This window comes from Stigmatopora nigra, chromosome 8 (genome assembly GCF_051989575.1).
Source record: "Stigmatopora nigra isolate UIUO_SnigA chromosome 8, RoL_Snig_1.1, whole genome shotgun sequence".
Lineage (NCBI taxonomy): Eukaryota > Metazoa > Chordata > Actinopteri > Syngnathiformes > Syngnathidae > Stigmatopora > Stigmatopora nigra.
The window spans coordinates 7,753,847-7,779,622 of NC_135515.1; the positions used below are offsets into that span (position 1 = coordinate 7,753,847).

A 25,776-nucleotide genomic window follows, 5' to 3' on the forward strand; every position below is an offset into this window, starting at 1 on the left:
TCATAATCTGCATACTCAATTGAGGAATCTGTGGGTATAGATTAGTAATCTAATCTTACTTTAATTTCCCTTGAAATACCTTTTCAATTTCACCATTTGCATTATCTGTATAGATTCGTAATCTGTCTGTAATCTCAATTTACTCATCTGTATCCAGTTTAATAAAATGTGGGTAGTGTAACAATCTGTACCAGTGTAATTATCTTATTTAACCATGGTTTACTTCTCTGTACCTGCAGATTACTGAACTGTACCTAGTTTACGCTTATTCATCTATATATAACTAAACAGTTGTTACAGATTACCAATTTTTAATTAAAAAAGCATTGTCAGAATGGACGCACAGTTAGACACAATGGACAATTTCATTGATAGAACAAAACTTGTTTTATTCACCGTTCCATCTGAGCTGTCTCACTGAAGTGGACATAAATACTATTATATATTTCATGTAGCTGTCAGCCATGTGACACTGTACACACTGCTTTTGTGTGTGTGTGCTGTGTGTAACTTTGGAGTCCATTTGGAGGTTGCGGACGGAACGAGAAGTCGCTTTATGCTCCTCCCGTCTCTCATTTCTCGACAATTGTGTCCGACATGCACTGAAATGACTGCATTGATACTGCCATTCATACATAATGCAGAATGAAAAAAAAAAGAATGAAATGCATATAGCAGGATGGCCACCTGTGTGGAGTTTGCATGTTCTCCCCGGGCCTGTGTGGGTTTTCTCCGGGTACTCCGGTTTCCTCCCACATTCCAAAGACATGCATGGTAGGCTGATTGGACACTCTAAATTGCCCCTAGGTATGTGCGTGAATGGCTGTTTCTCTTCTTGTGCCCTGTGATTGGCTGGCCACCAATTCAGGGCTTCCCATGCCCCTGGCCCAAAGTCAGCTGGGATAGGCTCCAGCACCCCCTGCGACCCTAGTGAGGATAAAGCGGTTCAGAAAATGAGATGCATACAGCAGTGATATCGTATCAGTTCAGTAGCATGTAGCTAAAGCGGCAGAAGGGATCTGGGTAGTATTGTGTATAGCCTACTGATGAAAATGCATGTTAGGTTTAGAAATTGCGGGGAAAATTGTGTTCCAGAAACGAACCAATAAAAAAAGTGTTGTTGTTTTTTTCATTCTTTTGTGATTCCACATCGAATCAGACATGCAAAGTCACAAAGTGTGACCGCTGAAGCAGTTCCGGTGTGCCATCAATTCATCCATCCATCCATTCATTCATTCATCCCAGGCTTTTTGCCTACACTCTGCTGACATTTCCATGGATTTTCCTTGTGCGCATTTGGAAGACATTTCAACATACCAAACATACACTCACAAACAATAGACAAAACCTGAGCGCTACGGACAGACGCATAACATTCAAAACCGAGATTCGCTTTCAATGAAAATCTGAATTTCTGCAGGAACTAAATAGTGAAAAACAATGTCAGATTAAAAAAAAACATTTTTGTGTTTGTAAATTACTCAAAATATTTTCAACAAACACATAAGTGTTAAGCCTCAGTAGAGCAAAAATCTTCAACTTACTCCCTTTTTTGTTAACCGTCTTTAAAGCAATAACAAATTTATGACACAGCCTTCTTTGATTTATGACCAAGTATTGCTAGATCATCAATTGTAACAATTTTCAGCGTAGCCTAAAAAAAAAACAACTAGAGACAAACACGCACACACGTATAACAAACACACCTCTCATCTGGTACAAGAAAAAAAACAAACACGGAACAGCGCGATCTACCGAATCTTCAATCTCGCACACACGCACGCACGCACGCACGCACGCAGCCATCGTCTTCCCGCTAGGCTTCCCTGCACGGCCAGCCGGGGGGCGTTACTGCAACGATGCAGTAGGAGAGGAAGAAGTCGTTTCTGCGTTCTTTCCTCCTGCGTCCGTTTGCATCCGAGGGCTTGGGCACAGGAGGGCGGCGTGAAGACATCACTTTTTCTTAGTGGATTTTTCCGAGCGCTTGGCTTCCGCTTTACCACCACGATCCGAGCGCTCAGCCCTATCTTTGTCCCGTCCTCTGTCCCTCTCCTTGTCTTTTTCCGGCTTTTCCGTTTTCTCGGCCCTGTCCGATCGCTCGCCGCCGCGCTCCGAGCCAGCCTTGCTTCCGTCACGCCGCGTCCCCTCGTCGGTGGATGAGGTAGTTGCTTGGATTTGGCCCCACTTGGCCATCTCCTCGTGTTCCGAGATGCTACTGCTAATGCTGCCCACCCACGTCTTCAAGTCCTCCTGATGCCACCAGGAAAAAATAAAATAAATCAGACATCAGTTTCCATCAAGTAAAAAAAAAAAAAAACAAAGAAAAAACTAAAATCTCACCTCATCCTTAGCGTGGAATAAGAACTCACTGCCATCCTTCGTCCTGTAAGCATGGTAGAAAAAAACAGTGTTATTTAGCTCTAAGGCAAATAAAAGTAAAATGTTTGAGACTGGTTTGGTCCGGATCAAACTGTGCAAGTGTGAATACATTTTGAGACGGACCAAGTGGTCTTACATTTTTTAAAACAAGTCTTTACATATACTTTCAGGCTAACAAAATAGACCTGAGAGACTTTTATTTGAATAAAAAACTGACGACACTAAAAGTACCAAAAGTCTACTGACAATTACACACAAAATGGATTAATCATTCCAATTTAAAACAGAGACAAGTATGTGCTCTTACTTAAGCGTGAAGACATTCTTCTTCTTCTTGTATCCATTGGTGACATCACAGTGGCAGTGCGCCAGGTTGAGCGTGGGCTCGTTATTGTACGCCGTGGCAGTGTTTTTAGCATCCTTGTAGAATCCCAACTCGCCTTTGCTCAGCACGCAGTACAGGTTCACCCAAGACCTGCTGAAGTGGGTCGGTGGAGGGGGAGAAGAGATGAAAAGGGGGTGGTGGAGAGGAGACCAGTTAGATGTCGGTGCAAAAGAGCTGCTGCTAAAACAACACCACACTCACCTGAGCTTACAAGTAGGCGGGCAAGAAGGGCCAACACCAACAAGGGAGGAGAAAACACACTGCAGAACGACACAAGACGGACGCCAAACGGGGGAAGGGGGAACATGCAAAGTGCAAGGTGCAGGGGAGGGGGCTACATACACTTTGGGGTAAAGCTAGGGGTATCTTAAATAGGACTTACCTTAGAGGTGATGAGTAGTCAGCAGCAGCCAGCGGCAGCCAGGGTGGAAGCAAACGGGAGGAAAAATGATCAGGAGAATTGCCAAAAAGAACATTTTTACACCCACCAAACTGCACATTTAAGACATACTGTCATCGATGATTGACAGGTGAAGGTCGACTTGGACTGCTTTTCAATGCAATGTAGAAGACACACCCACAACCGGATTTTTCCACTGTCAGGGTTACCAGATATGACCCCGAAAACCCACCTGTTAGTGCTCTTCTTTAGACTCTCGATGTCCAGCTTGCGGAAGAGAAAGCCCTCGTGGTGTGCGCTGTGGGTGGGTGGCTGGGGTGTGGCGGGCCCGCTTTGCGCCGGCGCCGAGCGGGATCGCCGCGTAGTCTCTCCCGACTCTTTGGGACGCGGTCGGCGCCGCGGTTTGGGTCGGTCCCGGGCTCGCGGCCTGTCGGGACGGGAAGACTTCTCTGGTACGCCGTTCGCCAGGCGAGAAATCTCGCCTCGAGCCTGCGGAGATGATGCAGCATATTTTAATACAGTGAACTGGACAAGACAGGTTCAAAAAATAAAGAAACAACAATAATAATAGTAATCAGCAGTGTTGAAAATAATTCATTTTTTCCCTAATAATTTAACAATATTTTGTCTAAGAGCACAATTGGCTATAAAACTTTATTAGAAAATAATAATAATAAAGTAGAAAAAAATGACCAATGTGTTGTAGTGACTGTTTTTTTTTCAATCAATGAATACAAAATCTACACACCCAAAGAATACATCAGTTTTTATGAGTATTGTGGCAGGGCAGTTAAAAAGTACTGAACTTTAAAGTGATGAATTTTTAACCTATTATGTTTTTTCAAATGACTGTATTTTGACGAAACTGTGTCAATATCTAACCTGTGCTGCTTCTCGTTCCTGAAGCTGCTCCACTATTTCCGCCATTGTGGTTCTTCTCTCCCTGCAGAAAAAAGCACAAAAAAGCAAATCCAAAACATTGATAAATATCCACAGCTCGAGCGACTGTGGAGACGCATTAGTATGGCGAAACAATTTTACCCTCCTCCCGAGCGTCTGTCCGAATGCTCCTTGCCGGTGTCGCGCTCGCTGGATTCCTGCCTCTCCGACCGGTGGCGTTCTCGCTCCCTCATGCGACCGTCGTGGCTTCCGTGTCCCTCCTGCTCGCTGGACGTCTGCCTCTCCAGAGTCCGCCGCTCCCGTCGCTCGGCGTGTTCCCGCCACACCTCCTGAGGGAGTTCGTTCTTGCGGGCCTGGAGGAGCTGCTCGCCGGAAAGCCGCCGCTCCAAGCGCCCGCCGTGAGTCTGGACTTGCGGCTCTGGGTTAGTCCCGGAGGCTCGGGGCCCTCCGTGGAGCCGGTCGCGGCCGGGTTCCTGGAGGACTACCTCGGCCATCACGGCCACCTCGGCTCGCTCCGTCATCATCTCCCTGCCTCTCTCCCGGGCTTTCTCCAGCCGGCTGGCTACTAGAAGCGGCGTCACGGCGTCGTCCAGGTGTTTGATTTTGGGTTGGCGGAGGTATGGCGACGGCTTGGCGTCCACTTCCACCTGAACAAAAGTGATCACAGTTAACGGCTTATGAATTTTGATCCACTGAAATAATAGAAAAATGCCTTTTTAAAGCACAACTTAACAAAATATCTACTTGAACTAAAAAAAAACTATTGAAAAGAAGTCAACTATTCTAACCTTGGGCTGAAGGTGACCGGGTGCCTTTCCGCTACTTTCTCGCACTTGATTAGCCGAGACCAACATGGCGGCGGTCGCAACGGACAAGATAGACGAACGGGCGGGATGTCGCACCGCCGAGGGGGATGGCGTCGGGGTGGCGGGTGAGGGCGAGGGTGGCGTGCTGGCCTCGTTCTGTTCGTAGATGGTCTGTCTCATGACTGGTGAGAGGGGGAGGCGTGGAAGGCTGGAAGGGGGAACCGGCGACGCGTCCTGAGGATCCAGGAAGACTTTACGGCCGAGCAGGGGCGTGGCTGGTTGCTTGCCTTGCTCGGCTTTCACTTTTTCCACCTGAAAAGAAATACTAACACTTTCAAACATAGTACTAACAGAAGTAGAAACCAACAATTTCAAGCATTCCACTTTCAAAGCAAAATGCACATTTGAAAGCCAAACTCAATTTGGACACAGGCTAATATCCCCTTTATATTAAAAACGTATCCATTCATTTAGCCCCAACGTGACAACCAAGACTTAAGACCAGATTTGAAATCCTTCCTTTTAAAAGTGAAAACAAATTTAAAAATCTGATTGCAAAACGCCAACCCAGGCTGAAAACACATATCAAGCCTAATCAAAGTCAGCTTCCATTAGGAATGGGCGACCCCCAACTAGAGCAGTACCGTGGTCAAGCGTCTGAGAGAGCTGAAGCGTTCTTCCCAAGTGGCGGCGGCTTTGCGAAAGGCCTCGTGTCTTCGAATGAGTTGCTCCACTTCGTCCACGCTGGCTCCCAGCTCCTTGCTGCTGACCAGCGGCTCCTGCGCTGCCAGCCATGCCTCGGCCACTACGGCTTCCTGAGCAAACTGGTGCACTTCTAGCACTGGACGGAGCACATCCAAAATGGTTCCACGTGGAAGAGCGGAAAATAAATTTAGAGCGTGGTGACGAAAAAGCCTTACGTCAGTTAGACTTTATTTGCGTGCTTACATTGCTGCAGTGCCTCCCAGTGTTTATCCCACTTCTCGGAAAGCTCCTGTTGCTTAGCGACCACCTGGTCCAGCTTTTCCTTGATCTGCGCTCAAAAATCATCAACGTTATCATCAGCCACAGTTTCGGACATTTGGTGCCCGAGACTGATCCAAGCTTTCTCATTAAACATGCTGAACTCCAGATTCAAAGTTTGTGAGTTCTGAAACACTTAGTCAATCAAATATGGAGGGGTGACCTGGTGAGCTGCGGGGTTTCTCGCCGCCAGCAGCATCTTTCCCACGTCGATACATTCCAGCACATTCTGACTGCGAGCATCCACTTCGTTCCTCAGACTCTGGTGATAGTTCATCAAAACTTCCACAGACGATACGTCCCTGAACACAGCGTGAGATGCCCATCCCTAAGTACACTAACAATGCAAAGGCAAAAGTGATGAGAATACCTTGGCTTCTCTCCCGTGTCGATCTGGCAGAGAATGGAGTCCATCCACATGAGCTGATCGCGGGCCATTCCAAAGAACCTGAGTTTGTCCGCCTCGGTGGTGATTTGCAGCCGACAGTCGTCGCAATAGGCCAGCAGCTCTTTCCAGCACTGCAGCACCTGATGTTCACTGCAGGCGATGGCTTCCGCCTTGTCACCGGCATAAACCGTCCTCAACTGGGCTGCGCTTTCCTGCAGCTGGCGCACCTAACGAGAGACAATGCATTTAGAATCCAGGCACGGAAGATCCTTACCCCTTTTATTGAGTCTGATTTTGACAATCTGCCGATTCCGAGTCTCGATTTGATAAACACTGAAATGTATTAAGGAGTGAAATAAAACCTCATCTAAAATTTGGGCCTGCAATTTAAACAAGGCTATTCCAACAGCCATAAAAAAGGGTTATTACAGCAGTGGTGACAACAAAGTGGGAAAAAATACTCATTGAAAGTAGTTATCGTTACAAATCAGTTGTGTAGTACAATAATTAAAACAAACTACTTTTAAATGGTTTTGCATAAATTTATATTAAAAAAAAGTTGGTCATTATAAAATGAGCTATTTTGATTAGGATCTTCTTGACTTTTCGGCCATCTTTAAAAATGTCCTATTATTCTATGTGTTTCATTGGTGGAAATACCTATATATGTATACATATAGAAGCCAATGAGGTAGTACATACAAAAATATAAACACATAAATAAAAACAATTATTTTGCTCCCCATTTCGATTGGAAATCGAGCCCGGTCACCTGTCTGTATCGGGGACATCTGTATTTGCTGTACCTGCGTGACCAGCAGTTGGATGTCCTGCTCAAAGCCATGCAGCAGCCTCTGCAGCGTGCCGGTGTTGGCCGTGCTGGTCTGATGACTATGCACCTCCGGTAACCTGCGGTGTTTGTCTTCAATCTGAGACAGAACCTGTAAACGACATATTAACCATTACTTTCAGGGTATAATACTCTTGTTTTTTTTCGGTCTTCTCGCAGTGTCTTCAATTGTCCTCAATTTCTTTGCAAAAACATTGATCTCACCTCTCGGCAATCGGCAAAGAACTTATGCAGTTGATGGGAGGCGGCCAACATCTGCGCCCTCGTCTCCATCAACTCCAAAAGTTCAGCCCACGATTCGTTGACGCCATCCTTCCACTCGGCGATGACGGCGGCCTCGGCGTGGCCGTAGTCGATCAGTTCGTCCACCATCTGGTTGACGGCCGTCACGCGTTCCTGACCCGTGCTGCCCGTCTCTGACGCAAACTCTGTGAACTTCTCCTGGAGCAACTGGAAAAAGATATTTGTTCCCGTTTTATGTCCTGTCAAGTAAAGCTTACCTTTTAGAGGATGTGTGCAAAACTTACGCTGACGTGCTCAAAGTCTTGTCCCAGCTCAGGCGAACTGGCCACCACCTCCCGTTGGGCGATCCACTGTTCCAGCTCGTCCACCTCACGATTGAGCTGGTAAAGCCAGTACTGCTGCTCCAGGCGACTCTTACGTTCCTCCACCAGGTCCTTCAGCGAGACGTACAAACGGTCCATCTGTGACTGACGCCTGCTGATCTGCTCGCTGTAGCAGAAACAGAATAAGTCAAGTTGTCTTGTTTACACATTTCAGCTTTTCCTAAATCTTTCCAAAGTTTCTTCAGTCATTCAAAAAGTCTCAAGAACATCATTTAATTGCTATTCTTAAAAGTTAAAAGGCAATTTGTTAGTGTAAAATGACTATCAAGACACTACACAAATCCTCATTTGTCTATTTGTTGACTTCATTTTTAAGTAATTGTTCTACAAAGGCCCAAAAATGTTTCAGGTTCTAATCTTGTAATTGTTTTAAAAAGTTTGATCTTGTCAAAGAAAAAAAGTCATCATTGAAGACTTTAAATGTTAATGTTTTTGTTAGCTAACCAATCAGGGTGTCCCATTTCCAGTAGCTGACGACACTGCTGAGACAGCAGCCCGATGGTTTCGGCGTAGTCCTCAATGGTCTGTTCCAGGACCAGGTGCTTCTTCAACAACTGCAAGGTGCTTGGCTCGTCCTGGACGAGAACCAACGTGACGCTTTAAAAATTGACCATTAAACGGGGTGGGGCCATTGAGTCTTGGATGGCCGTAAGATAGGCGTTTTCTCTTTCTGACCTTTCCTTTCTCCTCGTTCATCATGTTCAGCTCCTGCTCGCTGAGCCAGGCTTCCACCTCGGCCGTATCAAAGTAGTACTGTTGCGCCTGGTACATGGCGTCCAGCATCAGCTGCCGGCGTTCCGTCTCCGTCCATAACAGCGCCCAAAGCTGGGTGAGCTGCTCGTGGCCCGCCCGCACGGCGTTGGCCTCGGGGCTGCGGACTGAGGCGAAGATGGCTGCGCGCTCCAAGACCTCCTCCACGTGGCCCAGGTGGCCCTGAATCTCCCTTTGCAGAGTCTGCCAGAAGATAAAAAAGCTAGTTTTAGAGCTACAAAAGTCACATAGAATTAAAAAAACACACAGGTGGTTTTAATAGACCTTGCAAAAATCATCTTTCTTAATGAAACATCAGTAAAAATAGCTCATTTTAAGGTGCATTTTAACTGGTATTTTCTATTATGGTGATATTTAGTGACCAATAATGAAGTTATTAAGAAATCCAGTGTTCTTTTTTGCTATTGAGACATGAGATGAACAAAACAAAAGTAAAATGCATGCAATAAAATATGGAATCATTCATTTATCTATTGTATTAAAACAGAGATAATGGCTATAGTGTTTTAGATTTTTGATATAATATATTGAAAATTGCATTTTTATGGACCCATTTTGTATGAAAATAAAAATAAGTGAAATTCCGATGGGCCCACCTGGTTTTTCTTCATGAGTTGCTGCACCGACTGCAAGGAACAACCGTGTTCCTGACTCATGGCCAGCGGGAGGCGCTCCTGCACCCACAACTACAAGACAAAAGGACACATCAACCACAATAGTAAATCTGTTCGACATGGATAAGGAACCCTCTGATTCCCAGTTTGATAAATCTTTCCATTAAACCCATATTATTCATAGGTTCATAGGTCCAGACACGACAGGCTCATAATATAACCCTCACCATCTCATCCTCCAGGTCTCGTCCCACTTGGTGCACCTCCTTGGAGGCAAGAAGCAGGCGTCTACGTTCCTTGAGAGGCTCGATCAGGCGGACCATGCGAGCCTCAACTGCCGCCTGCTGTTCTGCCACCGTCTCCTTGGTTCGCGTCTGTTGCGGCACGGCGGCCGCCTGAGCCTGCAGCGCGCCCACCTCCTGGTACCACTCCTCCATTTGGCACTCCATGCCCTGAAAGCACGGGACCAGATTGATAGGTGTGCTTTGCCATGGTAGGGAGGGGAGAACATGCCTGGTTGTCATTAGAACAAAAACAAATGGTGGTACCAACCTGCAGTTTTTTAAGCTGTCTGTTGACACTAGCCAAATCACGACCACGGTCCACATAGGCCAGCTGGCCCTCCATCTGACCCAGCCTCTGGTCCAGACTACGGTAGCTCTGAGCCAAAAGGTCTGCCTTGTTGGCCTGGAAGAGCTGTCGGGCCTTGGCCTGGGTGGTGCTCTCCAGGTCCAGCCAACATTCGCGGATCTCCTCCAGCTTCTGACGCACCAGTGGACTCAGCTCGGGCTTCTCCTGGATCAAGTGCCGGCCCTCCTGTTGTACCCCAATGTCACAGGTCAATGGAAAGGACTGTAGTATGCCTTATGGGATTGGATTCTTAGAATTAAGACAAGAGCAAAACAGATGCACGTTTAGAAGTGCGAGGGTGGGTGGGTTTTTGTGTGTATGTGTGAAGGGGACTGCTGATGAAAGGGAGAGAGTATGGTACTCGGGATTGGGGGAGGGGCTGGGAGGGGAGGGCAGATAATGTACCATTATATCACAGATGCACACACTCACAAATACACCTGCTCCCCTCCATCCTCCCCCTAACCAAATGCAGCTCACTGCAAAAAATTAATAAAAAATAAATAACAGCATTAAGAAAAATATCCTAAAAATCAAATTGTATTTATTTACTTTAAAAAATCATATATTAAGAAGCAGTTTTGTAAGAATAAAAGTAAAGGCACTTTTAGGACAAAATAATAGAAAAGAGTGTTCACCAGGCCATGTCCTATTAGCGCTACAGAATCCCAACTGGTTAAACAAGGAGGTCTGATTTATGTGACAGCTAATATCACACAATTTCTGAATATGCAGCTAATGCTTGACGATAATGGTACAATTTGAAAAAGAAGAAAAAAAACATAAAGGGTGTTTAAAGTTTTGTGTGTTTGTTTGTTTGTTTGTTGTCCATCATCTGTGAGTAGATGAGAGCCAGCCAATTTGGAGCACAGATGGAATTGGGTAAATAAAATGGTCATCTGATACAAGATAGCAGCAAGTAATCTGTGCGTGTCAGACAGAGACATCTGCTAGTCCTGCTAGTAGCTCATGTGTCAATATTTAGCCACCAGTGTGAAAACTCATCACCATTCATGACAAATTTTGCCTCTCGTTATGAAAAAAAACAGTTGAACTAAACTCTTGTTGCTTTTAACACAATTGGTCAAGTGAAGAGAGTGTTAGACTTCTACCACAACTAACCATATGTTATGCTACTATGATAACATATTGATTCCATCCCATGTGCTAATTAGTACACAATATTTTAAACTAAAATTGCTCCTTGTGAAATGACTTTTAAGTTATTGTGCACATCATTCTGGGCTCTAAGCATCTCTTATTAAATAACTCAAACTGAAACTTATTTACCACACTGTTCCTTTCAAATGATTCTTTTATAAATAATAGTCTGCCGTTTCTCAGAGGAAACACAACCAGGAGAGCACTTTTGCTACATGAAGTCTAATCTACATCAAAGATGGAGCATTTAGTACATGAGGATGTGATTCTTCTCTCTGATTAGAGAGCTCTTGATAGGCACTAACAATGGTTGGTGCTTAAAAGGACAGACTGTACGTGAATTTCCTTTTGTTTGAAAATAGGATGAGACATTAGACGGTAAGTCATTGTTTTCTGCCGACCATTGTTTCTCTTTCTGCGCTCCTAGTGGGGGAGTTCAATTTCAAAACCATGCCCACTCACACATTGCGGAGGAAGCGCCAGGCGGTGCGCAAGCCAGTGCACGTGTGACCTAATTTCAGTTTTTCTGAGAGCACCTCGCGGCCATTTGATTCTTTAACTTTACGAAGATTCTATGCTTACAAAAAAAAAATAAAGATAAAGACAAACTGACTGATGTTTGACGGCATATGACTGTAAAAAAATATGTACGTGTGCAGGTTTGTGATATGATTTACGTTTCCTTTCTCATTCTGTGCCAATCCACCCGATGCTGACGAATGATTCAATAGGACCGTTTTAAAAGCCTCAGACGACAGTGCACATATTGACATTCTCAGAGAGTATGGATTCACAACTGTCCACATCTAAGCAGTCTTTTGTAGCTCGGTGGTTAGCATGTTTGACTGCCAAGATAGCGCTTTGTGTTCAAATGGCTTGTCAAAAGTGATGTCATCGCCATCAATACCAGTTGCATATGGACCACAGTACAAAATAACTACAATACTATATTTTTAGAGCATGATTTTCAGTAAAACCTTTTACAAATGGAGAATGAAAGTATGTAAGTTATGGTTACTGAAGAACAACACTATTGTTTGTGAGTATTTTAAATGTAGCTAATTTCGGCACAAACAATGACGGAAGATAACTGTTTGCAGTAATATGCCAAAAGTATGATATGCAAATTGTGGTGACGGATGGACTGACCTTTTCGATTTTGTCCAGCCACTCTTTGTTTTGCGCTAGCTCGGCCATGAAGGCTTGGTGCTTGAGCCATTTCTTGTGAAGCTTCTGAGTGTCATCGCAGTTTCCGTCCCGCGCCAACAGCATCTTCTCACTCACCCAGTCGCCCAGCTAGAGACAAGGAAGACTTTAGAATAATTGTAAACAATCAATTCTATGAACAAGTTGCATGGTACTGAACAATGAACATTCACTATCAGTTCTTACAGTTTAAATGAATAGGATGTCAATCACTGTCACTGGTAAGCAATGTGATAAATGCTATGGAAAAAATATACTATAGCCAGCTATTTCATTTTAATGTAATTAATTTAGTTTTGATAAACATTGTATTCATTTATAATATACAAACATAACATGAAAAAAGATCATGATTAATAGTAGGAATATAATATTTTTATTGTTTTTAATGACCAAAAACAGTCACATGGCTTATATAGGGTTAAAAGTCTAAAGTCTCAACTTTTGAATAGCTGTCTACTGCAGTAACCAATAGATGTAAGAGTTTTAAGATGGCTTTCTTATTTTTAAATCAAGCAAAAAAGTATTTTGCTGTACGACAAAACCTCTTAAAATCATGCTTTCCGGAAGAAACACACTATTATTTTTTATACTCATGAACGCATTGCCATAACTCACTTTTCACACAAAAAGGCAAACACACCCCACGTTAGCAGACAGCGACAAGGTCATACACACACACACACAAATGTATAATATGTGTCAACTCGGAACACACACGGCAAGTTAGTAAGAATAACCACATACACACGCGACAGCATCGTGGTCTCCCGGCAACAACATCCCCGCATCCGCATGCAGCATCGCCTTCAACTCAAACTGGCTTTTACCGGCAACGACCCCTAAGCGGGAACGGCCCGGGGAGGGAGGACCCGAGAAAGGGTTGTGGGCTTCTCAAATCGGGGTCCGCATCCGAACACGTGCGCAAGCAGAAAGAGGGGATTTAAAAAAAAATAAAAAAACTCGTCCTCTGCCCCTCCTTTTTTCCAAAAACAATAAAATGGCAGCCGGCACAAGATGATGCGCTGGCCCCTCCCACTTTTATTGAGGGAGGAGGTTGGGAGCAAAGGAGGGAGGAGGAGGAAGTGAGGGGGGGAGGGGTGGTCTTTACCGGACACAGTTGATGATGTAGGGATTGCAATATATGTGTGTGTGTGTGTGTGTGTGTGTGTGTGTGTGTGTGTGTGTTTACTTTTAAAAGGGACTTTACATACAGCCAAATGCACACACACGGGCGTATAGACACCCCACCCCCATCTCTGCAGGCGGCCACCCCACTGCAGTCACATCACACGGGTAGGACTTGGACAACGGCTGTTCCTCAACCAGCCCAAACACTAGACTTCAATGCACAGTGGCACCAGACAGGCGTCTGGGGTATCTTTTATTTCCACCAACCACAATACTAAGATGAATGGCCATGTAAAACTTCTATTCACTTTACTTTCTTGGTACTTGAAATTCTAATTACCAAATATATCCACACCTTTAATGTCATATGTTCAATGTAGATGCTCAAAACATGCCATATTTATTGGCTTTACACCAACAGAATATCGGAATGATGCTACTTGTGCATTTTTATTACTTGTACTGTGCACCATTTGAAATTTGAAAGTGGGTAGATGCAATGTTTTCCACTGCCAAATATATAGATTTTTTTTAAACAAAAATGTATGTATTAAATATGCAATCAGATAAATCTGTACAACATATTGCTGTAACATATGCCTATTTAATGGATGTGGCACCCATTTGGGAATGTTGTCATCAATGTTTTGTAAACCTCTATTGCAGCACATTGACATATTTTAGTCAAATTTGTTCTTTTATGCATCAAAAAAAGTCACTCACCTCACATTTTTTGTAATTTCATAAAGCGCTTGACCATACTGTATATAATACAGTACATTTACAAAAAGAACGGGGGCCAGAATTCTTAATGTGATAAATTAGTGATGAGAAGCTAAAGTCTTAAATAATGAAAATGAACCCAAGACAAAGTTTTCCAAACAAAACCAGCTTTTAGGTTCCACAATGTAAGGCACAAGACATTTAGACACCTTGTGTGGCTTTAGTAAAAATCCCGCTGCATTTTCAACAAAAAGCAAATAGACAAGCATGTAGGCCAATTTCAATGGAAAATGGAAATGGAGTGTTTGTAAAGACAGAATCGATTTTACGTTGAAAACTAATCAAGCATGGTCTTTGATGTACTCACTTCGTGGCAGTCTTGTAAAAATCTCTGGAGGGCCCACTGGTCATTGAGTTTTTCCAACCACTGCTGGGCCTGCTCACGATTCCGGTTTCCCCTGAAAGCAAAAGACGGGGACGTCCATGGGACTCACATTAAGATTCGCTGTAAACTTTGCAATAATGTAATAATAGCTAATACGTACATGCTTTTTTTTCATTGGGTGGCTAGGCACAAAAATACTCCCCCGCCCCCACTTCACACACATACACACCCACAATCAGATCAATTTCAAGGGCAGGTGTCACTTGTGTTCCAGTTGCTAATGCTCATTGTTGTATCGTGCTCGAAGAGCAGTAAGACAGCTGCACTCACGTTAGTTTGAACATAAATCAAAGAGGACTCACAATATATACACATAAGTATGAGATCAGGCCATTCACAATAATAAGGGTAAAGGGGATATTATGTGGAAATACACATAGTTCACATTTTGAAATGAAAAGAAATTCCATGTATTTCTAATTGTGTTTTTCCTGATTGTTTAATTATAGTCACCACTATAATATTAAAATAATATTAAATGCCTATTTTCTTTTTGATAAATTAATTGAGATGTTACTTCAGAAGAATAAAAAAGAAAACTTTTTCAGGATCTCACTTGAATTTATAGAATTATATGTATAATGGAAACCCATCAATTCTAAATTCTTGGTGCAGTACATAGTTTTTAGAAAATAGGATGATTTCAATCTTTGAGCCAGTGCACTCAAAAGATAAACACTTGAGTTTAGGTACCTTGTGGTCAGTGTGTTTACATGCTGTCGTATGCGCTCTGAGTAGATGTTGCTCTGGCTGATGAGGCTCTCTCCGGCTTCGATGACGGCCTTGATCCGGTGCAAGTTGAGCTCCATGGTGGTGGTGAAGTCCTTGTGCTTTTTCACCGCGGCCTCCACCGTCTCCACCGTGGTGGGAAGCTCCACGTGCGCTAGCGCCGACTCCTACAGAACACCAGCAAAAGGCTTTTTGCTAAAACCAGACTTTGTGAACAACTTTGACTTTGATTGCGATCATTGGTAATGATAAGGCGCATTTGGAGGCCAACTTTTTCTAAAAAAAAAGGACTTAGATATACCCTAATTCCAATTTTTTGTGAACAAAGACCTTCCTCACTTGATTGTTGATGAAGGACTCGGCTTGTTTGACATCACGCAGGAAGAGGTGGAAGATGTGCGCCTGCACGAGGACATCACGTCTGCTGTCCCACATCTCCAGAAGCTTGTTCCATCCCAGGTCTAGCTTCTGCAGCCACTGCTGCAAAGCGGCTTGGGGGAGTGGTGCCTCCTCAGATTCCAGCAGGTCATTCATGGCCTGCAAACGCTCATAGTCCTCCTCATACCTGCAGGGAAGAAATCAAGTTTTTTGTCAACATAGAACTATGATTGAGGTTCTGTGACTGCAGTAGTGTAGTGCTTTGCTGCCAGTCCTCCCAGAGGATTTCCATCGACATCAATGGGAGCAAAAGAGTTCATTGGAACTGCTGTGGTGCATTTGAAAGTAGCCGTTTGTTAACAAAAAATGTTGATCCATCTCGAAGGTACGCACCGTCCAATTTCTTCCTTGAGTGCAGCGTGTTTGTTTATGAGTCTCTCTGCTTCCTCCAGGTCGTTCGGTAGCTGGTCCGAGGCGGCGGCTGTCTGCGTTTGGACCAGCCAGGTCAGGAACAAGTCCAGGTCCTGATAGAATGAAAGGACATTTTCACACTGAAATTTGGGTACTACGAGGTTTCAAGCAAAATCAGACTAGTCCTTAAACTAGCAACCATTTGAAAGTATTGAGTATGAGCGGAACCGACAGACCTGAATGAAACTCTGCAACCTGCTGGCCACCATCAGAGAGTCTTCACAGCCCTGCAATGTACACTTAAGCTCCTCCCACTCGACACTGATGCCGTCAAAGGGAAGGAGGACCTCTGTGGCGCGACCGGCATGTACAGTGGCCAAGTGCTCTGCTTCCTCCTAGATCAGCAAAAAAAAAAAAAAAAAAAACATTGTCTGACTTTTTCTGGGGGATAAAATGATACATGAGAATTTTTACCATGAATATCCAACCTTTCTGTATGTATATTCAATATTCAAGTAATAATGTGACACGAAAAGCTATGATATGAATATGTTGGGGATCCTGAATTCACCTGTAGGTGCATGAGTTTAGGTTCCAGGACAGACAAGGCCCCCTCCATGGTGGAGAGTCGACGCTGCAGAGCCAGCACACCACCCAAGTCGCTGCCTGCATACTGCGTGGCATCAATGGCTTTGCGCTTCTCCTGGATTTGCGACTTGATCTCGCTACACTCCAAAAGATAGTTCTGAAGACGTTGCATGCTGCCAAGTTGATCCTTCTTCTGCTCCACCAGAGCCACGATGCTGTTCCATCTGCCAGGGAACCAACTCGTTAATGGGCCAAATAAAAACTCAAAGTCAAAGCTTTGGGTGAATACCTGGAGTTAAGGTGATCTTGACATCCTCTGACCTCTGTGGAGGACGGATGTCCCCCATCCAGAAGCTGCTGGACTATCTGGTTAACATCCAGGATCCTCCCCATTAAGCTGTTCATTTCTTGGTCCAGGGACTCAAACCTGCGGCAAAGGTATTTTGAAATATTTCCACGCTTGACATAAATGCCAAGCATGAAACCAAAAGAAGTGTTACAGTATGAAAAGCCAATGGAGAGCTCCCATTCTCCAAGATACAACAACCAACCTGTGTGCTACCACCTCCACATCCTCCAGCTTCTCAGGTATCTCCATCTTGTTGAGCCACTGCTCTTTTTCATCGATCCACAGTTCGCAGGCATTGACTTCACTGAACATGCGGTAGACGGCCAGGGCGTCGTGGAGCCACTGCTGGCGGAGGACGCCCACCTCCACCACCTCCGTGTAAAGCTGCTCCACTTCCACCATTCGAACTTGAACTTCCTGCATAAAAACGGGAACTCTAGGTACTAGTGTGAGCGCCAACGGTTGTCTTTTGTCTCCTCGAGCTGTGCGATTGGGTGGCCACCAATCCAGGGTGTCCCCCGCCTGATGCCTTAAGTCAGCTGGGATAAGCTCCGGCACCCCCCGCAATCCTTGAGAGGATAAGCAGCGGGGAAATGAATGTTTATGTTCGGACCACCTACCTCTTGTTCTCGATAGCGTAATGGCAGCGCCACCATGTGTTTGCGCAAGGCCACCACATGTAGCCGGTGCTTGTCGATGTCTTCGCTGACCCCACGGTGCTTCTTGAGCAACGAACAGGTGGAGTACTCGTCGTGGCCAAAGTCCTCGCTGGACACCAGTCGATAGGAGTCCTGCAGCCACACCACCAGGTCGTCCGTCTCGGTAGAGAATTGGAAGAAATGCAGCGCCTCCTGAAGGTGACTCAAACGCTGGGCCGCCTGCTCTTCCAGCCGAGTCCACTCGTCGGTCACATCCAAGATGTGCTCCTGGATGCCCTCGGTCTCGAGGCTCTTCTCACTGAGGATTTCCTGACCACGGTGAATGGTCGTCTAGGGAAGTCAACAGATTACAGTGTTATTGAGTTGAGGGTGACTAAACATATATGTCAACCTCGGCCATTAGCCCCCCTTATTAAGCGATAAAAAAAAACGTACAAATGCAACGCGACACATATTTACTCACATAGGGCGCAGTAAAATTTTCTCCAAAGTGGACGGGGTGCCCAATCGGTATGCACTAAATTCAAGATTGTGATTAAAAAATGTATAAAATATGGAAAAAACTTATAAATTGACAGGTATGGGACAAGGAATTATCAAATCGCCCTACCATGTTTGAGGGCTACAATAAGGATTTCAAGACAGCTGAAAGGTGTTGAGACAATATCAAGGTTAGCTTGTTAATGCAGTAGTATTCAAGTAAAATTGTGTTTTCAAGCCTGAACTAGGCTTTGGAATTTAGTGTAACAATTGTTCCGGTTGGCTCAAACACACACACACACACACACACACACACACACACACACACACACACACACACACACACACACAATCACACACCTCCAACAAGGATCGGTGGGCCATCAATTCTCCGGCAAGGATCTTGTGTTTCTGGAGCAATTTAAGCACGCTGCTCAGGTCCTTGCCATAACCCTGAGCCCCCAGGATGGAGCTTTTCTCCCAGATCCAGGCCTCAGACTCTTCCAATTCCTAGTTGGAGAGCACGTTAGCGTGTCAACGTAAGAGTGGATTCTCCTTCTCTGACCTTGAAGAAGGCCCACAGCTGCCTGGAATCCTCCAGCTCGGAGCGCCGCTTGGCCGCTAACTCCTTCAGCTCCTCCAGGCAGGACGAGACGTGATTGACCCGGTTGCAGATCACCTGCGGGTCGCACGGCTGGTAACCTGTAAGAACAAGGTGGACATTCACGTCACTGGCTTTGGCGCTTCATTTCCTGGTTTTGCTGGCTGGAGTCAATTAGGGAAACCTTCTGCCTGTACCTTCTATGTTGGTGAATTTGAGTGCCGAGGCGTTGAGCATCTCGACCCTCTCGGCCTGCGCGCCGATGTCGGCCTCCTGCAGGCTGTGCTTCTGCAGAAGGTCGTCAACCTCCAGAAGATGTTTTCCAAAGTCTTTTGACAGCAGTTGGACCTGCCACAGAAATGGCAAAGAGGAGTTTTTGTAATAATAATAATAATAATAATAAATAATAATACAAAATTAAAAAAACATAAAAACTAAATGTTTAATTTTTTATTGTAATAATTAATTTTCACATATTTCACCTGGTTTGAATAATTGCTTAGTGCAGATATTTTAAACAATTAACAAAAATATTTAAGCCATTTACATACATTAACTTCACTAGAAATCAATACAAATATTGTTTATACTTTCTACTTTTTTATACCTATTTTATTTAGTATTGAGACCATCCCCATTTCCCATTTCCTACCTGTGTGTCTTCCATCCAGTCAATCATGTAGACCATGTCCTGAAAGGTCTTTTGCAGAGCCAAGTTTTTCTCCAGCCGGATCCGCCTGCCGGCCACCAGCTCCTTCAGCAGACTCCACTGCCCCAGGACGTTCTCCTTGCGGGCCGAGATGCGGCGAATGTCGTAGTAGCTCTCCACCTCCATCTCTGCGGCCAGCTCCACCACCACGCCGATGCGCTCCTCATATGAGGCAATGTCTGCCTCGATGGCTTCGTGCTTCTTCATGGCCGCCTCCACGGCGGGGAGGTCGTAGCCAAAATTGTCCTGAAAGGGGCATCAACAATTAATCCGGTACCATTTACATTCTTCTAAAATATCTTTTTCTGTGTCTGTATTCTCACCACTACTGTGACAGTGAAATTTCCCAAATGCAGGATTTTTAGCAGTATCAGCTATTCATGTCTTTTCACAGTTGGGAAATAACTTTTTAAGATAATGTCATACAAGGATATATCTTAGTTCCCCATGCATATTTTCAGATTCACATTATCCCATAATACCAAGAAACCTCTGTTCCGTATAATTGGGAGTTGTTCTTTACGATACCTGCGAAACGAGCCTCTGGTTCTCGTTAAGCCACGCTTGTCTCATGGTGGTCTTGTGGTCAAAACGCTGAGCCAGAAGCTCAAGCTTCTCCTGGCGAATCAGCTCCTTGCGCAGAGCCACACCCCTTTCATGCTCCGCCTTCTCCAGCCTCTCCCAGGCCTGCAAATTGTTTATGTGAGGCTACCAGTCAAATGAACTTAAAAATGTGTCATCTCATAAGAGCACCTTGTTGATGTCAGAGATGAGCTTCCCTTCATGAGGCACGTAGGCTTTCTGGTTGTTGGCACGCAATTTGCTTTGAATGGTGAAAAGAAGGACTTCCAAATTTCCCTTTTCCTGAAACCTACACACAAGAAAAACTTATGCTTGGCCGGAGGGGGAAAAAAACTGTCAAATTTAGAATAAAATATTGGCAGCTCTATTTGCCACAATGAATAATATATATTAAAATACACCATTAAAAACTCTTCCATCATTACAAATTGGAGCGTATTTTTTTTTTAATTCTGGCAACTACGACGACCAATATTACACTTCAAATTTGATGGGGTTTTTTTGTGGGCGAAAACATTTTTTGTTGATATTTTGTTTCAATTTACAAACAGATGCCAAAAATAAATTGCATACAATGCACTCAACTCACTTTATGGGCTTCTCGATGGTGCAATAGGTGGTGAAGGCCTGCAACTGCTGCTGAACTCCCGTCAGGGAGTTAGCAAACTTCTGGTTGCCTATGATGGCAATGGTCTTCTCGATCCATTCCAGAAGGTCTGACGCCAGCGCTTCATACCGGGCTACCAGCTTCTCTGCTTCGATGCAGTTGTCCAAGACCTGACGTGTGTGATTGCATAAAAAAATACATTTGGTGGAAGGAGGGAATAAGTAACTTTTTACCTTGCCAACTCTCTTGCCCTCTACTATCAGAGCCTTCATCTTGGAGAAGTAGTGGTAGTAAGAGACCACATAGGTGATGATGGACTTTTCATCCGGGTTCTCCGTGTTCACATCTGCACTCAAAGGAATGTTCCATCCATTAGCCACTCCATTAGACTTTCACATGATGACGCATGATGACGAGGTCATCACCCTCGGGGTCCAGCAGCTTGGTGAGGCCCAGGTTGTGCTCGGCGACATTAAAGGCCTGCTGCAAGTTGTGAGTAGCGTTGGATCTGGTCAGTTTCTGGAACTCAATTAGATCTGGTCTGCAGTAAGGAAGATAGACATGCTGTTTAACCTGCTTTTTGGGGACATGCATTTGCAAATAAAAAAAATGAATAAAAAAAATCATGAAGTCCACCTGTGTCTGTGTATGAGTGCGTTGAAGGCAAGGCCATCTTTCCAGCAGTTTGTGAAGTTCTGGATGGTCACCTCGGGGTACCTAAAAAGCCCAAATAAATATTACATAACAAAACGTTTAAAATGTGCACTCGTGACTTACCCGGCTGTCTTCATCTGGCACCAAAGAAGCAGAGCGTCTTTCGCCGAGCGTGTCTCTCTGTTGTCCGCTGTGGCGATCTTGATCACCTGAATCTGTGCAAATACGCCAAAAAAAATTGACGGGCAATTTTCTCTCAGATGTTGAAAATGGTGACCTTCGAGGAATTTTTGAATAAATGCTTGGGGGAAAAAAACAACCGTAATGTGTGTTAGGATGTAATTATTTGACTTTTTATTTTTACCCCAAAAATTGCAGGTGCAGCCGCATGTGGCTTATTAGCCAAGGTTACAACGGCTATCCAAATGAAAGCCCCTCCATTTCCTTGCAACACATTTGATTTAAAGGGCCAGTGTCATCTTGACTTGAATGCTTGATATGATTAGAAGTGTGCTCCTATTTGTCATATGCTCCTAAAAATAAATTGTTCAGTTCCTCCTTCATCCCTCTCCTCTTCCTCGCCTTCTCATCAGTGTTGTGTTAAAGCTCTCTACTTTCAGCGCAAAACAAGAAAGGCAAAAAAAAAGTGATTCCAATTGTTCTTCACTAAAAATGAAATGTTCCCTCACACAAAATGTTAGTTTTTAAATCTGCACAATCTGCATAATTAAATAAATATCTTAATTTTGACCCCTAGTTGATTTAATTTGAAAATATGACAATAGAGTATAGATAAGCAGTCCACATGGTCCATTACATGTGCAAATGTGAAACTAGGGATACCCCGCCCCCCAACACAAAGACTGCATAATGAAAACAGAGTCTTGGGACAACCTTGGACAACCCTTATCACACATAATTACCATCACATATTCATGACAGCAAGTGTCAAAGTATTTTTTTAACAGAAATATAAACTTTCAAAAAATATACACTAACATGCGTATACAACACACCACACAACAAAGCCAGAGCACTGATTTGTATGCATGACCTCTGACCTCTGAGGCCTCTCTGCACAGACTTGTCATTAAAAGATAACCCCTACAAAAAAAAGTTCAATCTTCTATTTTGAATTTATGTTTTTAATTTTGCCATGGATTGAGTGGGGACGAGTCACTCGGCGTAGGACGCTTCTCACATAAAGGCAGTTTGCATAAGCTACCGGTGATTTATGTTTGCTTTAGAAAATGTCTCTTATATAATGAAAAATAAGAGAATGGATCCATCATTTGGCGTGGAGAACGTTGGATTGATTCCCAATCGGTGGCGGTGCGATTGTGAGTGTAAATGGTGTGTGGTCTATGATTAACTGGCGACCAGTTTAAGGTGTAGTTAAAAATGGATGAGTGGATGGGTACTGTTTCTCCATGTTATTGGCATTGCCATTTATAATGTACATAATGAGAGGATTTTCTCTCCTTTTGCTATTTTTATCCGCATTAATTCCCGAGAATAACTGACACAAAAGAAGTGAATCATTCCAAACAACCACATCTAATATAGATATTACGTCAGCATTTTTTTCCTTCTTTTTAAAAAAAATAATTTGATCTAAACATGTGGTATTATCTATATTTAACAAAAAAAAGGATGAGTAAGTATTATCAAAAGGAAAAAAAGATATCCTCTTTTCATTTCTTTGGAAACGTTAACAAAAAGGGGGAGGGGATTGGTGGGTTTGGGCAGTCTTTTGAACTCCCCACAGCTGTCAGTGACATTCATAAAATAGCAAATAGCTGATTGGGCGGCTGCAAGACCAGCTCATTACATTCATCTATGGGTCTTAGGGGGGCAGTTTGGAAGCCTAGAGAAGCTCAGCCTGGGGGTACCACATGGTCACTCAGTTATCACACTGGGATGCATGGGGGGGGGGGGGGGGGGGGGGCGATTTACTTATGCATGTGTGCTTTCCTTTATCAGCACAGCCTGCTCAGCAGCAGTGGTCATGGGTCAAAAGGATGCGTAAATTGCAAACTATATGCCTGTTTATTTTACGAGGGATTGCTCGCATATAGAGAAACAAGAAATAAAGCCATCTGCCTCTCCATTTAAAATGCTACCATGCATCTTACAAGGTACCTGGAATCGGAGGATGATGGTCCAAATGAGGCCCAGCGTGAGGCGGTGGTTCCCGTCGACAATGTCGTGTGAGCCCACGTTCTCTAGGTGGACCCTCTGCTCCTTGAGGAACTGCAAGGCTTTGTCCACATTCTCCAGGCAGTGAATGCGCATGCGACCTCGAGTCGGCCTGGGCTGAAGGGCCAAGCAAACACGAGACGTCGTTATCCTCACACGAGTCGCGCTGGATTATTTTAGCGTGGCTAACTTTTGGGCTCTCACCAGAAGCTCCCCACTGAGGACCTCCAGTAGCCGCGTGAGCATGTAGCCATCGCGCAGGTCATTGTAGAGGTCTGAGATACGGCAGGAAACTCGGGAGAGGTGGGAATTAACCCACTTGGTAAACGTCTTCTTCTGGACGGCATCTCGCTCCTCTGAACATCAAACATCAAAAAGGGGCAAGTGATTAGTTGATGTTGACGAATATTGCAAATTACTATAGATTTTTTCAAGACTGTGATCTAGAAATTTTGAACATGTCTATATAGACATATATATATACACATTTTACTATGCTGTGCTATGCTATGTTACACTACTATACTAAAATGTATGTTCTATTCATTGGGTTCTCCATGAATGTATTTATCGTTGGAGTTTTATGGTTTAAATTTGGTTTTCATTTTACTTAAGTATCATTTAACATCAACAAAAATTGCCCGGTGCCTATATTTATACTTGATGCTTTTATAGTTGACTTTGCTTTTTCATGAAATGGAATATTTGATATTGCACATACATAAGAAAAATATTATAGGTGACAAATATTAATATATATACTTTACTATATATTATTATAAGGAAAAATATGTTTCTTGGTATCAAAACAGAAAAAGCAAGTGCCGAGAATTGTATGTGCATTTCTTAATGTAAGGCCATATATGGCTTAGCAGTAGTATAACAGTTAAGATTACCGGCCAGGGCTTTGATTCGGGAACATTCAAACAACTTTGCACTGGTGCACTCCGTTTCCCAAAATGCCGAGCTGACGGGCCGGTTGTTGTTGTTGAGCTGGCGCTGGGCGTCGGCGTTGTCCAGGTCGGGCGAGGCATTCGCCATTGTGTCCCCGACGCCCTAAAACACCCAGTGAAAAACATGCACATTATTATTTGCACATAAATCAAGTGTAGAAATCAAATGAGAAAAATATCCATATGTATTAATAATTCATTCATTTTCCATACCGCTTATCCTCACAAGAGTCGCAGTGGGCTTATTTTTTTTCTAAATCAACTTGTACAATGGACCACATGCTGCTTCACCGCACATATACACCATCAGAGAGACAACCAGCTGCCAGCATCAATCACTCACATTATTTCTGGCAGGCATATTCCCCCACTTTTTCACCCATGTCCTTATCAAAACTGTCACCCGTTCTTCAAAAATATTAAAAGAAAAAATTCAGATGATGCCGACAATGACAGGTTTGCATTCATACTGGCCCGAAAGGTGCACACCCCAAACTTTTTAGGTTTGGTTGTGACCAAATAGGTCAAGTGTTCAGAGAATTAATGGGGTGGAAAATGAACAAAAGTCTCTTCTCTTGTAAAATAAAGCCACATAATGATTGTAAGTATATAGTGGCCAGCTCATGTGCCTCACAGTTGTGCGATTTAGAGTTGCAATATTTACTCATGCAGTAATTGTCCATGCATTTTGAACAGGAAGTGCAAAGTGGACCATTTGAGCTTGAACGTCAATAAATGTGGAAAGTATATAAAGCAGGTCGACTATCCTACAATAGTAGTGCTTAGAGGGGCCTTCTGCCGCTTTGCTAGCAAGGATGCTCTCACTTTCACGCGCCCTCTGACGTCCACCATCCGTCCCCACGCGACGAGTCACGCGTGCAGCATCCGTCGCATGTGCACCGTGCTCGGGCTGAACACTGCGGTACGATGGCCCTGCAGCCTGACGCATGCACCGGATGCCCCTCTCCCACCTGAGAGCAACATCACCCCCTCGGTGGACCCCCACCCCTCCTTCTCGTTCGCTAAAGGTGCCCCCCAGCACGCCCGTCCTACCTTGTGCGCGTGTACCGAGGACGAAGCTTTGTGTCCCCCGGCCGTCGAGCGCAGGTCGCCGGCTTGCTCCGACCCTACTTAGCGGCAGGCCGGGATGTTCCTGCCCGGATGCTGCTCATGAGGATGATGACATCCATAGCACGGACCCTTAACCCCCTCCCCGCCAGCGACACCCTTAGCATCTGACAAAACCACCACCTCCACCTCCCCCTCCTCCTCCCAGACGCCAAGATGCGGGAAATAGCAGAAGCGGTGATGGGAGGGGCCGAAGGAAAAAAGACGCCACTAGGGGGCATTCTGAAAATCCGCATTTAAATGAAGACGGCCATTTAAACGAGCATGAATCTGATGTTTGTTAAATAGCACTCTCTACCGGTTAACTCTTA

General features: G+C 44.3%; 1 protein-coding gene across 3 annotated transcripts; it reads right to left on the reverse strand.

Moving 5' to 3' along the window:
* Positions 1-369: 369 nt before the first annotated feature.
* sptbn4b (spectrin, beta, non-erythrocytic 4b) lies at positions 370-25,564 on the reverse strand. 3 transcript variants are annotated; one of them, XM_077723400.1, is made up of 44 exons: positions 25,391-25,564; positions 24,281-24,440; positions 23,589-23,740; positions 23,328-23,501; positions 21,309-21,400; positions 21,168-21,248; positions 20,957-21,072; positions 20,765-20,877; positions 20,514-20,701; positions 20,096-20,213; positions 19,871-20,029; positions 19,286-19,588; positions 18,831-18,981; positions 18,598-18,734; positions 18,393-18,542; positions 17,514-17,882; positions 17,096-17,310; positions 16,834-16,971; positions 16,528-16,768; positions 16,193-16,351; positions 15,939-16,069; positions 15,507-15,732; positions 15,132-15,334; positions 14,361-14,451; positions 12,083-12,229; positions 9,695-9,958; positions 9,370-9,594; positions 9,125-9,214; positions 8,433-8,711; positions 8,202-8,332; positions 7,659-7,863; positions 7,336-7,581; positions 7,088-7,222; positions 6,264-6,508; positions 6,057-6,195; positions 5,819-5,903; positions 5,515-5,711; positions 4,853-5,182; positions 4,206-4,711; positions 4,047-4,107; positions 3,397-3,653; positions 2,687-2,857; positions 2,341-2,383; positions 370-2,250 (listed from the first exon to the last, which is right to left on the reverse strand). In XM_077723400.1, exons 2-44 carry the CDS (start codon positions 24,423-24,425, stop codon positions 1,954-1,956), a joined length of 7,905 nt encoding a protein of 2,634 aa, XP_077579526.1. In that variant the 5' UTR covers positions 24,426-24,440; positions 25,391-25,564; the 3' UTR covers positions 370-1,953. The 3 variants fall into 3 exon arrangements, with proteins under 3 accessions (XP_077579526.1, XP_077579524.1, XP_077579525.1); XM_077723398.1 differs by lacking the exons at positions 18,393-18,542; positions 18,598-18,734; positions 18,831-18,981; ... (10 more) ...; positions 24,281-24,440; positions 25,391-25,564 and having other exon boundaries at positions 2,687-2,854; positions 17,514-17,691; XM_077723399.1 differs by lacking the exons at positions 14,361-14,451; positions 15,132-15,334; positions 15,507-15,732; ... (19 more) ...; positions 24,281-24,440; positions 25,391-25,564 and adding an exon at positions 12,887-13,160.
* Between the last annotated feature and the right edge of the window lie 212 nt (positions 25,565-25,776).